This window comes from Mustela nigripes, chromosome 3 (assembly GCF_022355385.1).
Source record: "Mustela nigripes isolate SB6536 chromosome 3, MUSNIG.SB6536, whole genome shotgun sequence".
NCBI lineage: Eukaryota > Metazoa > Chordata > Mammalia > Carnivora > Mustelidae > Mustela > Mustela nigripes.
In genome coordinates, this window is record NC_081559.1 from 75,825,486 (window position 1) to 75,841,800 (window position 16,315).

The following is a 16,315-nucleotide window of genomic DNA, read 5'->3' on the forward strand; positions in this document are numbered from 1 at the left end:
AAACATTCATATTTCTCTCCGTTTATGACATTACTAATGTAAAAAGTTCAAATCACACAAGGACCATTCAAAAAATACTTATGGAGCACCTGTTCTGTGCCAGCCAGATACCAGATGCTGGAGATCTGAGGTGAACAACTCCAACAGCACAACACAAGTGTTCTATGCTCATATTCTAGAGAAAAAGACAAAATGAAAAAGCGAATACGTATATGATTACGAGTTAAGGGGATTTGAAGAGCATGAAGAGCATAGCCTGTGAAAGAACAACGTGGTGACCTATTTTAAATAGGCAGGCAAGGAAGTCCTCTGGGAGGAGACCTTTAGGTTAAGGCTGAAGAAAGATAGGAATCACGTGAAAAGTCAGAGGTTGTGTGTCCAGGCAGAGGGAACAACATGGACAGAAGCTCCAAGGCTGAAAAAACTTCGATGCACTTAGGGAAATCAAGGAAGTCCTGGGTGGCTAAAACACCATGACCTGGGCAAGTGGCCAATGGCAAGTGTGCAAAGTAGTCAGACCCCAGATCACTGGGTCTTTGTAGGCCACGTTAAGTTTGTACTAGAAGAGCAGTGGGAAATTACTGAAAGGATTTACACAAGGGAGTAGCATGCATGATCTGATTTAGAATTTTAAAAGTTCACTATAGCTTCTCTGATAGATAGTGTGGGGAGGGATGAGTCAGGAAACCAGGTAGTGGATTGTTGAAAAATCCAGGTGACATTCCTCTGCCTAGAAGAGGGGACCAGGAGACAGACAGAACAGAAGGACAGCAGGACATAACAAAAGGACAGAAGAAGATAGATCAACTTGAGATATAGTCTGAAGGTTGAATTGATAGACCTTGATGATTGGTGGATTAGGTATGGGGGCTAGAGAGAGGAAGAAGTCGAGGATTACTTTCCAGATTTCTGGTCTGAACAACGGGGCAGATGGAGTGTTATTCACTAGAAAGGAAAAGAATCGGTGGAGGAATAGTTTAGACTCAAGTGAGGAACAAAACTCAGTGTAAGGTATGTTATATTCACAATGCCCACTAGATATCCAAGTAGAGAGGTCAGGTAGGCAATAAAACATATGAATCTGGAGCTCAGGAGGCAGAAGGGGAGAGCTCAAAGAGGCAGTATCCCTAGAAGAGAGAATTTCGAGGAGGAGAAGCTGGGTGAGCCCATATTCGAATCTTCTCTACTGGGGAGGACTTTTTACCGAGGATAGAGATTACTTGGATTTCATCTTTTACTTTTATGTGAGGACTTGATGCAGCTCCTGGCACACAGTGGCCACCTGTAACCTACTGATCAAATGGCACGTATTAATTGGATGACTGCTTATTTACGTTCAGTTGAGGGTGAGGAATAGGCACAAGTCATTCTGAAAAGTTGTCCTCTTCTCCCCATCTGTCCTCCTCCCCCCACATGATTCTCATACTTGCCGACAAGGGCAGTTATTAGAGAGATAACAGTATCTTCGGGCAACATTAAACACCCTTTATTCCTCTTGACTTAACAAAACTGAACTGCTCTCTCTAAGCCTTGGAGGAAGGAAAGTCAGGCTAATACAGAGTATGAAGTAGTGATGGGAAGCTGTTTCTGGAAAGGTGGTGAATTATAGCCACAATCATCACCACACTCACAGAAATAAGGTCGTGCCCCAACAAGAGCCCTAGGGACTGTTACTCTTCTTGATTATGCTATGAAAAAAATTCTGTGGAGTCGATTTCATTGCATAAGCATTTGGTGAAGGGAGGGAAAGAAAGAGGAAAGTGTTCAGGTCAGCGTTGTGGCTGGAGTCTGGGGGGTGTGGGAGTGCCTTTGATATATCTGTTTCTGGAGCTTCAACTGAAAATGTTGTGGCTGCAAACCAGAGGGGTTGCTCATTTCAGAATGGTAACAATGTGAGCTAGTCATAAAATCCGGTTGAAATCAGCATGTTGATCTACTCAGAAAGAAATACACCCTGAGTGGAAAAACAGAGCAGGACCCTTCACCAGAGGGCCCTGATCCTGGAAGCCACTTCATTTCATTTGTACAACAGATTTATCACATACTATTACTTGCCTCTTATTTGTTGCAAATAATGAGAGAGTGTCACTGTTGCTTTTGTTCCGTTTGTTGACAAAAGAGTAAGAATAATTGGGTTGAGTATGGCTAGAATATCCTAACATCCCACAGACATCTCAAATTCCACCTGTCTAAAACTCAGTTCATCGACGCCTGCCCATTGTACACATTCACACTCGCACACACGCACCAGCATAACCTCATTCTTCCTATGCATTTTTTTTTCTCTTTGAATTAGCACCATATACCCAGATCCCAAACTCACACACTCCCACTCTGTCTCAGCTCTGCATTCGGATTTACCAATACTATGACCAGGTCTTATTGGGTTCTATCTCACAGATCTCTCTCGAATCTCTTTTTTCCTCTATCCCTCCTTCTTACTGTAGGCTACCATCATCTTGACAGTTACTGTTGCAGGAAGCCTCCCAAATCAGGTTTTCAGTCTTTTCCTGACACACCTTACACAGCCCAAGACAAATCTTGCAACTGCTTCCTATCCACCCCAGCAGAGAGTTAAAAATTCCTAACCTGGGTTAGGAGGTTCGTGATGTGTCCCTCCTTGGGTAGCCAGCTTCCTGTAGTACTAACCTGTGTGTGGGCAGCTAAAAGCTCCAGCCCAGAGCCCCCCCCTGCCAGTTCCTCTCTCTGGCCCTTCATTCCCCCTCTCAGATTGCTCAGCCTAACTTACCCCTCTTTGGCTTTCAGATCTCTTTTTAAGTGTCCCTAAATCATTCAGAACTTTCTCTAGTTACCAAAAGTTTGTTGGCTGAAAATTTTCCTGAAGGCTTGTCCTGCCTTGCGTACTGAGATATCCTGTGGGTTTAGCATAGTGACTGTTCAGTAAATACGCTGGAAGATGGAACAAGTATTTTAATGATGCGTCTGCCATTATAACCGAAAATGCGCTGCTTCCGTTGGCTTTAATGAATCCTTTTTCTTTCTTTCTTTTTATTCATATAGTATTAATTAATAACTGGATCTGCGTCTCCTGCAAATACCAGCCTAAGGGGCTGTGGCCGTCTCTCTCGTTGCTCTAGAACTTGAAGCGCATCTGGATAGCCCTGGGATAAAAATCGTCGACCCGGTTCTGGTATGTTGTGCTGTGGGTCGCCAGTGCATTTTCAGGCTCATTATGGTTTTCTCTTGACCTTGTACTGGGTCTACATCCCTGATGGCAGGTGTATCCAGCGGCAATGATGTGTGCATGGAAGGGAGAAGCATCAAGAAACAGGCCAAGATACCGTTAACGTGAGGCCGAGTTAGTGGGTGCTTAACCCGGCCTCCACGTTGGCCTCCGCCAAGCCTAAACGCTCTTCCATCCGGTTTGGCCCACTCACCCCTTCTCAGCCTCAGGAACACAGCCCTGACTTTAGAGAAGTATAGGGAGGAAGGAAGTGGGCACTGAAGGCTGCAGGGCTTTTGAAGCGAATAGCCATAACGTCTTTGTCACCAAAGCATGACTCTGGAGCTTTCAGGGAGTTCTCTTTGTTTGGCTTTAATTTGTGGCCCTTTGGTTAATTTCTCTTGTGGCTGTTTATACCCTCTCCGCCCCTCACCAGCCCCCACCACTACCAGAGATAGAGCTTATCCACGAAAGATCCAGACAGTTCTCGGCCTCCGTCCTGGTGACCGAGTTTTGCGGCTGGCCTCTTTTGGGCCACACCAGGCAGGCCGCGGAGATGCTACGCTCATCGTGGTGCGCCGCGGGTCAGGCTGGGGCCACGCCGCTCCGCAGTCGGACCTAACCACGGTTAACAGGAGAAGCCCGCCGTGTCCCTTCCAGCTCCCCTCTCGCAAATCCTGGGAGTCCCGAGTCACCCCGCGCTCCGCGGGCTGGGAGGCCCCGGCCCGGACGCGCGTCAGGCGCAGCCGAGGTCCCCCAGCGCCCCCTACAGCCGCGCGTGGGGCGAGACCGCGCAGGGTCCTGTGCCTCCGCACCACGCCCGGGACCCCACCCAGAGGCCGGCGCCCCGGGACCGCGCGAGCGCCCGCAGCTCCCGGCTGCAGAAGCGGGGCGTGGGCCCTGCGGGCTTGCTGCATCCCAGATCAACCTCGATTGCTCCGCCCGCGGCGGCCCGACTTCCCCTCCCTTCCTCTGTGTGTCCCTCCCTCCCTCCTTTCCTCTCGCCCGCCGGCGCCGGACACGCTGCACTTCTCTTGGGGCGCTCTTCCCCTTGGCCGACCCGCGCAACTTTGGGACAGTGGCTGTTTGGTGTTGAATGTTCTCCTCCGAGAGCGCATGGCTGGGGAAGCGAGGTGCGGGCCGGGTCCCCGAGGGGCCGCCGTCTGGGAGGCGGTGCTGCTGTGGCTGTGCCTGGGAGTCCCGACCGGGCACCCCTACAACGTGGATACCGAGAGCGCGCTGCTCTACCAGGGCCCCCCCAACACCCTGTTCGGCTATTCGGTGGTGCTGCACAGCCACGGGGCGAACCGATGGTGAGTGGAGTGGGACTGGGCGCTTTGGGCAATTGAACGCTGCGAGAGAACGGCGCCTCAGGGATTCCCTGCCCAGTTCAAACTTTCCTTCCTCTGGAGGAGCCTGAAGGGCAGTGCTGGACGGTCAGCCCGCTGGATCTGCTCGGGCAGCTAACTGATCTCGGGGTGGCACGCCTGGGGTGCGTTCTGGCGCGAGGCTCTAGGAGCTGCGAGTTGGGGATGGCGGGTTGGGTGCGTGCGCGAGGTGGTGGGCGGAGATGGAGGTTTTGGGGGAGCGGCCCCCCTGCCCGCTGCGAGTCGTGGAGACCAGGAGTTCAGTGGGCAGCACAGCTCACGTCTGCACGCACGTGCACGTTTCTCGCTTTAGGCTCGTAGTGGGGGCGCCTACGGCCAATTGGCTTGCCAACGCTTCAGTGGTCAATCCCGGTGCGATTTACAGATGCAAGATCGGAAAGAATCCAGACCTGAATTGCGAACAGCTCCAGCTGGGTGAGTTGGGTGTCGGACCCGGGGTGTGTGTGTGGGGGGGGGTAGGGTGTCCTAGCATATGCCCTGGAAAAACTCATAGTCTAAAATGAATGATTTTCACTCTTCACTCCAAACCATCTAACCTTGTTAAAACAAAAGTGATTCCCTTCTTTCTGTCAATATTTGTCTCCCTTTTGCTTAGGAGGACGATTGGAGTACCCTGGCAAAACTATGGAGAGGAATGTTCTTAGGATACATTCTCTTCACCTCTCCTTCTCTGTCCCTTATGTAGAACACATTTTAAAGCTCTCAGCACATTGAAGACAGGATCCAGCTAGGCCATCACTTAAGCATTTTATTTCCGTCTTTGACCTATCAGGCTTGTTAAAGATCAGGCTAAGGAGCCGATGAGGAATAGCAGTTGGAATTAATCCCATATCCTGTCATGGAGCCTGAGGGCTTTCTAAAAAAAGGAAATGTTACCGTTTTGTTTAGAATATGAAATGTAAAAGAAGAGCACAAGGAAAAACTGGCATCTCCATTGTTACTATAGTTAAAATGAGGTATAATTGTTCATTTTTCTCTCCCAAAACTCTCGTGTTCAATGGATAACTCTACTTGAAGTCATTTCTTAATGTCTCTTCTTAGCTAGGTGACAGCTTGAAAAAGTATATTTTGGTGGGGGAGAGAGTTTGCATTTCAAAGCCAAAAGCAAAGTTGTTTTGCACAGACATATGGGGAAAGAAAGGGGAACTGATATTAATTTAGACCTATCTTGTTCTAAACAGTTAGACACTGGTATGTGTGTTGCTTCTGCCCACTCCGCCCCGAAAGCACCACTGGGTCATGGTTGGCATTGTTCCTACTTTACACACAAGGGCTCTGTGACTCAGAGGGTTGCAAGTACTTTTTCTGAAGTTACTCAGCTAACGAGGGAAAGATGGGACTTCAAGTCAATCAAGTCAGCTTGGTTCCAAAGTCCAAGCCCTTTCCTTTCCTTTGTGCATCTTCAGTGCAAATAAAATTAAATGAAGAGTCCAGTATGTTGTCCGCCTGCTGATGCATCATCTGCAAATGGTGAATAAAAGGTTACAGTTGGTACTTTTTTCATATTTATCTTTGCATAAATAGACCTTTGGGATAAGCTACTACATCTTTAACCCTTTTTCTTTTTATAGTAATCCTTGCTTACTCCATCTAGGAAGATGGTTTCCCTTATTGTGAATGAATTCAAAGAGAGTATACACATAACTCAGAGAGCATCCAGAAAAGTCTAGCAGTTGTCTGTAGCATGTGGAATCAGCGCCGGCCTCTCATTTTCTTCTGTCCCAAAAGGCACTCTCGGAAGGCATAATGTTTATAGACCTATCCATTTGGAACAATTCTGCAAAGCATTATTTTCCTTATATGAAAGAGTTGTGGAATGAAGAATTAGGGAGCGGAGGAGACAAGCTTGATCTGCCCGAGGATCTTGACAGAGTCTCAGCAAGGAAAAGTTTCATTTCTGTTGTCCTGTCAGTTTCCTGATCCATGGCCTTGTAACTACTGGTATTACCTACTTCCTGTCTGGAAGGGCACTGAATCTATTTCTAGATGTCTCTGTTTAACCGGAAAGAACATGTCATAATATCACACACAATTTGAGATACTAATGCCTGTTGAAATGGAAGGAAAACCTAAATTTGGGGGTATGTGGAGCTAAGGGATTGAATATAGACATATCCTCAGAGCAATATGCACATGGTTGATGTGCCAGAAACAGGAATTAAGTGAAGATTTATTAGATGGATAATTGAATAAAGGCAAAGTGAAAGTTTGATGAATAAGAGACTTAATTAGAAATGATAAGCTGAATGACATTTTTAGTTTTCAAAGTTTTGGTCCACAAAAAAAGGTGTTGGCTGAGATAAAAGGCAAAAAGGAAGACAAGTTTTCTGGTCAGTCAGTCAGTTGAAACACTTCTAGCTGTGATAATAGATTGGAATATTTGCAAAAGAACTGACTGAAGTTGTTTCTCATAGAACATTTTAAACAATATATCTTTTATTCCTTCAATAAATAAATTCTGTGTTTCTATTCAGAACAATCTCAGAAGTAACCTGAACCTATAAAATAGGGGGTTGGAGATGAAGTCCAGAAAGGAAACACTAAAAACAACAAATTGGTAGTGAAAGACATTTAAGGATTATCAGGTTTGTGGACTGTGTAATATTTTCTGTGGAAAAGTTTCAATGAAAAAAGTATGTTAACTATGGACACATACAGTATTCTAATTCTACAGGTTTATGAGGATGGATTCAATTATCCTGTCTCAAGTGGGGGTAGCTATACTGTATAGAAAATGTGTAGCTTGATACCTGACATATAACAGGTATTTTAAAAGTATGAGTTTATTTCTTTTTGTCCCTGTGTTCTGCTTAAAACTATATCTGTATGTTACCTGCTATAATCAGGTTGAGGTTAATAAATAGGGACAATCAATAAACTAAACAAAAAGTTACATGTAGGAAGTAAGAGGTAACAGTTGAGGTGAAACATGGTGAAAAATATTTTCTTGTGGAGCCAACCGGAAAAGTCTTACAGCCGTCACTAAGTATGGAGCTACAACCGCCGTGTCAGTAAGGTGTTTTCTTTCCTTTGGAATGGCTTAACTGACTACCAAGGAGATGAAGTTGGAAGATCTCTTAAAATGGTGCCCATCTCATAATAATTCCAATACTATCCACACAGACTGGTCTTTAGTTCTCAGTTTGAATTTCACATCAAAGCTTGACTCAGATGGACTCCTCCCTTGAAAGACATCAGTACCCTTTCATTGCATGCCATCCTCCCTGGATAATGTTGTCACAGGCTATGGTGTATTCACTGTAGTCATAATCAGAAATGAGCAGCAAATGCCCATTTATCTAGAACGTTCAGGGTATAAGGTGTTGAGAGTAAGATACCCTTTTTAGTGAAGTGAATTGACTTGTGAAGAGGTGCTTTTGGTCTTGCATGCAGACAGGCTGCCTCCACCTCCCTGAGAGTATCTTCCACACTGAGAAGTGTCTCTCCCCTCAGTTCTGTGGTACTTCCCTCTGTGAACCAAAGGAAGGTGGTTTCCCCATGGGAGCCCAGACTTGTTCCCAAACACGCTGTGTCTGAGGAGGCTATGGTGATTTCACACATCCAGTTGCTTTTCTACTCAGCCATTCTGTATCCTTGCTGAGGAATTTTTTTTTTTTTAAGATTTTATCTATTTATTTGACAGAGAGGGAGACAGCAAGGGAGGGAACACAAGCAGGAGAATGGGAGAGGGAGAAGCAGGGACCCAATGTGGGACTCGATTCCAAGACCCTGGGATCATGACCTGAGCCAAAGGCAGACATTTAACAATTGAGCCACCCAGGCATCCTTGCCGAGGCTTTTTTTTTTTTTTTTTAAAGATTTTATTTATTTGACAGACAAAGTAGTAGGCAGACAGGCAGGCAGAGAGAGGAGGAAGCAGGCTCCCCGTGGAGCAGAGAACTTGATGTGGGGCTTGGTCCCAGGACGCTGGGATCATGACCTGAGCTGAAGGCAGAGGCCTTCACCCACTGAGCCACCCAGGCGCCCCTTGCCAAGGCTTTTTTAAAGGAAACTTTTATCACAGGTGTTTGCTAAACTAAAGCATTATAAATAATGACTCCATAACTATATGGAATCATAGACTTTCCATGGATTGCTAATATTCAAAGAATTAGAAAATAATTACATAAATGTTTATAAAATTACACTAAAAAGATTGTCTTTATTTGGTCATTCAAAAGACATCCAGATCTTTTCTTACTTCGGAGTCACCACTAATAACATTATACACATGCTACGCACACACACACACACACACACACACACACATATCTGAATAAGAGTCTACAGTTACAAACTTACGCAGTATGGTAACCAGTATCCACTTGTGGCCATTGAGCACATGAAATGTACTTAGTTTGCAGTGAGAGGTGCTGTAAGGTAAATTAAATGATGGATTTCAAAGACTTAGTGCAAAAAACAGAATATAAAACATCTCCTTTATTCTTTAGATATTAATTAAATGCCAAAGTAAATATTTTAGAATCAATACTGATTACATATTTAAATAATAATATTTGGGATGTGTTAGGTTAAAAGAAGTGTATTTTTTTAAAGATTTTTATTTATTTATTTGACTGACAGAGATCACAAGTAGACAGAGAGGCAGGCAGAGAGAGAGGGAGGAAACAGGCTTCCCGCCAAGCAGAGAGCCCGATGCGGGGCTCGATCCCAGGACCCCGAGATCATGATCTGAGCCAAAGGCAGAGCCTTTAACCCACTGAGCCACCCAGGCGTCCCAAAAGAAGTATATTTTTAAAAATTATTTTTATTTCATTTACTTTTTTAATGTGACTACTATAAAATTAAACATTTCATATGTGACATATTATAATTTCTATTGGACACCACCGTTCTAGAGAAATATAATTCGCCTGCATGAAAAAAACCACTAACTTTTTAACAGGTGCTTTCCAAGTGTCTGTGCATAAGTGAATAGGACTTTCACTTTTCTTTTCCATACCTAGTGCTGCATAATTACTAGACCTTTAAGGTTCTTGCTGGTACCTCTCTTTTCTTTACCAGAAAGAACAATGATCCATCACAAGTTGGTCATCATTATTCCCCTTTAGATTTCTTTCTAGAATTAAATCACCCTAGCCAACCTCAGGGCTTATTTTACACAACCTATTTAGAAGAGATTAACTAGCATTGCATCATTAAACTAATGATTACCTCATTCTCACTTCTGACTGATTTGCAGGAATTATTAGCTTAACATTAAAAGGCAAACCTCACACTGCTGAAACTTCAAAAATGTTCTTGATAACATTTCTTCATCATTTGCAATACTCCTTAAATTGTACCTTATGAAGCTGAGACTGATACACTCTGGTCATTTTGAAAAATTGCCCCTGAACATAGTTTCTAATTATGCAGAAGATCAAGACAGAGAGCTTCATTAATAAACTATCATGTTAAGAGAATTAAGTTTCCTGATTTCCAGCAATTTCCCAAACTCCATCTCTAAAAGAATAGTTTCCACCTAATTTGAGAGCTGAGGTTTTCTAAATGCATTTCATTTTTGCCTTAAGTTTACCTGATCACTGAGTAATATTCCTAATGACTCCAAATATCTCCGAAGGCAACAATCCTAGAGCCAGATGTGGCAATCCATTGTACGTGTGGGTCATTTATTCATTCCTTCCTTTGCTGAAGGGTGCCAAAGGGCCAGAAACTTGGATGTTGAAAAGAAACATGGTCTTTGCCCCGAGAGGGGTTAGAGTCCGTAGGATAGGTTATTAAAGGAAAGCATGGTGAGAGATCTAATTAGGGAAATAAGGTGGTGACTTCCTGGGGGATTGATGTTCAAGTGGAGGACTGAATAACTATCAGAAGTTAGCCAGAAGAGGAGGTTTATGGTAAAGGGTGCCCGGCAGAGCAAACAATGTGTGCAAAGACCCTGGTCTGTGAGAGCATGGCATCTTTGAAACAAAAGAGGAATGCATACAATTGGAATGTGGGGTGTGAAGTGGATGGTCATTGGGAGAGCTAAGCAGGGATTATTTTTGTACAACCTTGTGAGCTCTGGTTAAACTGTGTCAACTTTCCATTGGTAGTTCAAGCTGGGGAGTGACATGATCAGATCTGTGTTTTAGATACCTCTGGTTGCAGGGTAGGGAATGCTTCGGAGTACATGAGTCAGGGCTGAAAGTAGAGAAACAATTGTAGTAAGGTTTTGTTTTAATTTAGGCTACATGTGATAAGTGCTTGTTCTAAGACTGTGGCAGCAAGAAAGAGCAAATACAGCTATTTAGAGGACAGACTCAACAGGACTTGGTAATTATTAAGTGAGAGAGATAAAAGGGAAGAAGGTTTCAAAGATGTTACCCAAGGTTCAGACTTGAGCTGTTGGATGTAAGATGGTGCTGTCCACGGAAGACATGGGAATAGATATCTGATAATCAGTTGGATGTGTGAGGCTGGGGGGGGGGGGGCGGGGGAGGTCTACATGGCAGTCTGTGGAGTTGTGGCTCAAATGGTTAAGCGTCTGCCTTCAGCTCTGGTTGTGATCCCAGGGTCCTAGGATCAAGTCCACATAAGGTCCTTGCTCAGCTGAGAGCCTGCTTCTTACTGCTCCCCCTGCTTGTGCCCACTCTCACTCTCTCTTTCTGACAAATAAGTAAAATCTTAAAAAGAAAAAAAAAAAAAAAAAAAGAATACCAGCGCTCAGGATACCTGGTTGGCTCAATCGGTTAAGCATCTGTCTTCAACTCAGGTCATGATCCGGGTCCTGGGATCAAGCCTGCCTTGGGAATCCCTGATCAGCAGGGGTGCTGTTTCTCCCTCTCTCCCTCTGCCCCTCCCCTCCAACTCATGCTCTCTCATATGCTCTCTCTCTCTTTCAAATAAAAAATAAAATCTTAAAAAAATAATATCTGTGCTCATCCTAAATAAATAAAATCTCTGCAGGTGGGTCTAGATAGCTGTGACATTGTGATTTATAGTAAGAAATATCATTTGGTCAGGACGCCTGGGTGGCTCAGTGGGTTAAGCCTCTGCCTTCAGCTCAGGTCATGATCCCAGGGTCCTGGGATTGAGCCCCGAATCAGGCTCTCTGCTCAGCAGGGAGCCTGCTTCCCTCCACTTTCTCTCTGCCTGCCTCTCTGCCTACTTGTGATCTCTGTCTGTCAAATAAATAAAAATCTTTAAAATTAAAAAAAAAAGAAATATCCTTTGGTCTTATTCACTGTTTCTGGCACAGAGCTCTTAAAACTCTTGGAATTTTCTAAGTGAAGAGAGCTACAAAGATGTCTTTTGTGAGTGAGGTGGCTTTGGGACCCCATGTAAGGATGGGGCTGGTTACTAGTGGAACCAAACATGTGATTGGAGAGTTGGGACTTTTCATCCCACCCCCTAACCTCCAGATGCAGAGATGAGCGGGGCATGGAATTAATCACCAATGGCCAGTGATTTCATCAGTCATGTGTCTATGTAAAGAAGCTGCTATAAAAACCCAAAAGGACAGGGCTGGGAGAGCTTCTGGATTGGTAAATCCAGATGGAGATTCGGGGACTCATGGAGAGCTCAGAGAAAGTGCCAGTTCCATACCCTTCCCCATGCGTTCTCCTGTGTATCTCTCCCTCTGGTTGCTCTTGAGTTATATCCTTCCATAATAAATTTGTTATCTAGGAAGTAAAATGACTCTCTGAATCCTGTGAGGTGCTCTAGCAAGTTAATCAAACCCAGGGATGCCGTAGTTGAAACTTCTGATAGTCAGTGGTTAAAAGTAAAGGTGACAACCTGGCCTTTTAATGGACATCTGAACTGTGTGTGTGTGTGTGTGTGTGTGTATGTTTTGGGAATGGGACAGTTTGTAGGAATGAATCCTTAACCTGTGGGATCTGATACTATCACCAGATAGAGTCAGAATTGAGTTGAATTGTAGGGTACCCAGAGAGGGTCAGAGAATTGCTTGTTGGTGGAAACCACTTCCCCCAAGCCACACACACACACACAATGAAATTGAATACAGAACCCTTAGTAGGACATTAGAGTTTCCAAAGGTCCCCAGATGATACCCATATTCATCCATGGTTGAAAACAACTGGAGAAGGAAAGAGGAGCCTGATAAAAGTACTGAGAAGAAGCTAAAGGGTAGCAAGGAGATCAGGTCAGTGCGGCATTATCAAAGGATGAGAGATCTTGAGAAGAGATGAATGGTTGGCAGTATCAAAAGTTGCCAAATGGTCAAGCAAGGTAAGAACTTAGAAGGTTTCATAGGCTATAGAGAGAAATAGTTAATGAGTAAGCTTAATAAGTCCAGTTTTAGTGGCGAAGCCAGATGGCAGAGGGTTGAGAAGTGAGGAGTAAGAAAATACTGGTAGCAAGTGTCAACAACACTTTTATCTGGATTCTTCCTTCATTAATTAAATACATTTTATTGGTTACTTACGCTAGGTAGCAGGAATAGAAAGTTGAGTAAGACATGGCTGAAGCCCTTAAAGAATTCACCCTAGATGACAAGAGAGACAGGTAAACATTGGATCATTAATGATGAGAATATGTATTAAACGTGATGATAGAGATACAGTGGGGAGAAGAAACTGTTTGAATAATGACAGAAGGTTTCCTGGAAGAGCAGACACCTGATTAGTAGAGCCAGTTCTGGCTAGTTTTGATGAGCAGATAGTAAAAATGTGAAATGGATGGATACATTCATCAGATTTGGGTGATTGCTCTCCTGTACACTTCAGCTCCATTTCCAGAAGTCTGGGCCAGTCTTGGGTTCCAAAGATTCTTCCTTCTCACACCAGACAATCTGAACGATAATACACACATCTGGGACAGGGAGCTTAGAACTGACCATCTTTAAAAATGGGGATTTTTTCAAAGGGGCATGTGCACCCGAATGTTTATAGCAGCAATGTCCACAATAGCCAAACTATGGAAAGAACCTAGAAGTCCATCAACAGGTGAATGGATAAAGAAGATGTGAGATATATATATATAATGGAATACTATGCAGCCATCAAAAGAAACGAAATCTTGCCATTTTTGACGACGTGGATGGAACTAGAGGGTATTATGCTTAGTGAAATAAGTCAGTAGGAGAAAGACAACTATCATATGATCTCCCTGGTATGAGGAAGTGGAGATGCAACATGGGGAGGTTGCGGGGGTAGGAAAAGAATAAATGAAACAAGATGGGATTGGGAGAGAGACAAACCATAAGAGACTCTTAATGTCACAAAACAAACTGAGGGGGGTTGAGGGGAGGAGGGTAGAGAGAGGGTGGTCAGGTTATGGACATTGGGGAGGGTATGTGCTATGATGAGTGCTGTGAAGTGTGTAAACCTGGCGACTCACAGACCTGTACCCCTGGGGTTAATAATACATTATATGTTTATAAAACAATTAAAAAATTTAAAATTTTTAAAAAAATTTTAAAAATGGGGATTTTTAAAAATATTTAAGACAGCTGGAAACATCAAATTAGAACATGGAAGTAGACTTAAAGTGTTCAGTAATGCAGTGTGTTTGTTCTGATGCCCCCAAGAATTAAAAACAAAAAAAGGAATCTTTTTCATATAAATTATTTGGAGGTCTCTAACTCACAATAAATATGTTCAGAAAATAGCATGTAGGGGAGGCTTGTTGGTTTACAGGTATGATTCTCACTTTGGGTGCCAGAGAAATAGCATGTAGACTTAGATCTCTTTTATAGGAAAAACTGTGTGAAATGGGTTAGGCATGTCCTTTCAAAACTACACCTTATGTTGAAGATTCTTTCAAAGTATACCCTATGTTTGTGAAATTTTTCTAGGTTTACCTCACTTGATACCATTCTTGTTGACTTGTGAAAGTTTTTTGGTATTCTTTAGAGCATGATTATTTTGTCTACAAATCATTGTCTAACATATTATCCCATCCTTTAAACTTTGGACAGGGACATGTCCTCTGACGTCTATAACTCCTCATCTCAGTCTGAGCCTAATAATGCCATAGGATTCTGGACTGACTCTTATTTCTCTCATATACTTCATACCTCATATCTTCCTGACCTCCTCCATCCTAGCTTGTAAATTTCCAAACCAAGCCCAGTGCTTCAATAATGACCACCTACTGTTAAGTGAGAGCAGGTTTCCCTAGAGGTGTTTTTTTTTTTTTTCAGTTTACATTTTTGTATTGTTCTTGTTTCAAAAACACCCAAAATGGTATCCATCTATGAGTGATAGTTTTTCAAATTAATCTATAAGTCTAAGAGATTAATTGAAAACCATGGAAATAGAAAATTTTCCTTCCTTGTTTTCTAACATTGGAAATTAGTGTCATGGAGTAGGTTATTATAGAAATAGAGTTTATATAGGTTTATGAATAATATCAGTCTTTGGATTCTTTCCTTGCCTCACAGGAAAAAGTACTAATAGCCATCATTGTGACATAGTATAGGGTGGTGGTTGACAGCATCTACCTGAATCCTTCCTTCCCCACTTATTAGAGGTGTAACTTTGGGCAAGATGCTTAACCACCCTTTGTTTCAGCTTCTCCATCTGTGCAGTTTGGATTATGATAATATCTGCTCATAGGAATGTAATTAAAATTAAATGAGTTACTATTCATGTTTACATGGAATTAAAAGTGTGCTTGGGTACATAGGAAGCATGTAATAAATATTAGTTATTATTGTGGGAGGAGAACCTAAACCTAGAATTAAGCTCACAAGTGACCTGGTTTTCTAGAATTTTGAAGTCTAGTGATGACTGAGGATCAACCCTGATTTATAAAATTGCAGCCCTAAAACTTGGCTCTTCTGCTTGGGGACATCTACCTCTGTGTTGAACTCTTTCTGAATATAATCAAGTAAAATAAATAAAATGTATAAACTAAAAAAGGGATATTAAATAAAATGAAACAGAGGACTGACACCACCAGCTTTTCAGGCCTACGATTCTGAGCTCTTTCTCACCTATACTGCTCATGGTTACTAACCATTATGAGATCTGGACTAGGAAGGCTGAGAATATGAAATGTAAATACATGTCTTTTTAGAAAGAACATACTTTGAGACTAATTTCTAATTTTGATGTTTACTTTGATCTTTGACTCTTTTGTGCTTATTTTGATATCTTGACTCCAGAGAAGCTGGAGGAAACAGTCCTGTAAGTTCAGTATTCTCACGTCCCATGTCTTCTCCAAAATTTGGCATTTTACTTTTCATGACCTAAAATTATTGTTACTGCTGTTGAAATCATAAGCATCACTGCTGTCTTTCAAAAATATCACCACTGTGTTTTATTACGTATGTGGGGAAAGTACATCATTTAATGTAGTGAACATAATGGACTTAATAGTAATTAGAATTTGATAAGAAAAACTACAAGAAGGGGCCACTTGGCTGGAAGAGCTGAAGGCTGGCTGGCTAAATCTCGCAGCGCCGTGAGCGCCCTCTGCTGGTACAGTCTAAGTCAGCACAACGTGGAGATGCTGTGGAGCAGAGGCATTTCCCATTTAATGAACACCTACTAGGTGCCAGGAAGTCTTGTAGCCACAGGGCAAATTTTCTATGATTCCCATAACCCTGCAATGGTAGATCTGATCATCTTCACAGTTAAATTGAATTTCCACTTTTAATCTCATATGTTTTTCTAATATTCTGAATTCAAATAGAGGAAGGAATTGTACAATTATTTGTACTCAGTAATTATTGTTTCTACAAATAAAAATATCCTAAATAAGTGACTCTTTATAGAACATAGAATAAAACAGTGTTCATCCATGTCTCAGAATTATTTAAGAAAAA

The 16,315-nt window shown here is 42.8% G+C and overlaps 1 protein-coding gene across 1 annotated transcript in view; it reads left to right on the forward strand.

Moving 5' to 3' along the window:
* Positions 1-3,644: 3,644 nt before the first annotated feature.
* ITGA4 (integrin subunit alpha 4) overlaps positions 3,645-16,315 on the forward strand; it is a 77,464-nt gene continuing 64,793 nt past the window's right edge. Inside the window, exons 1-2 of the mRNA XM_059394280.1 lie at positions 3,645-4,497; positions 4,865-4,986. Of these exons, the coding sequence (XP_059250263.1) occupies positions 4,301-4,497; positions 4,865-4,986 (319 nt within the window). The 5' untranslated portion in view covers positions 3,645-4,300. The remainder of the gene's footprint in view (positions 4,498-4,864; positions 4,987-16,315) is intronic.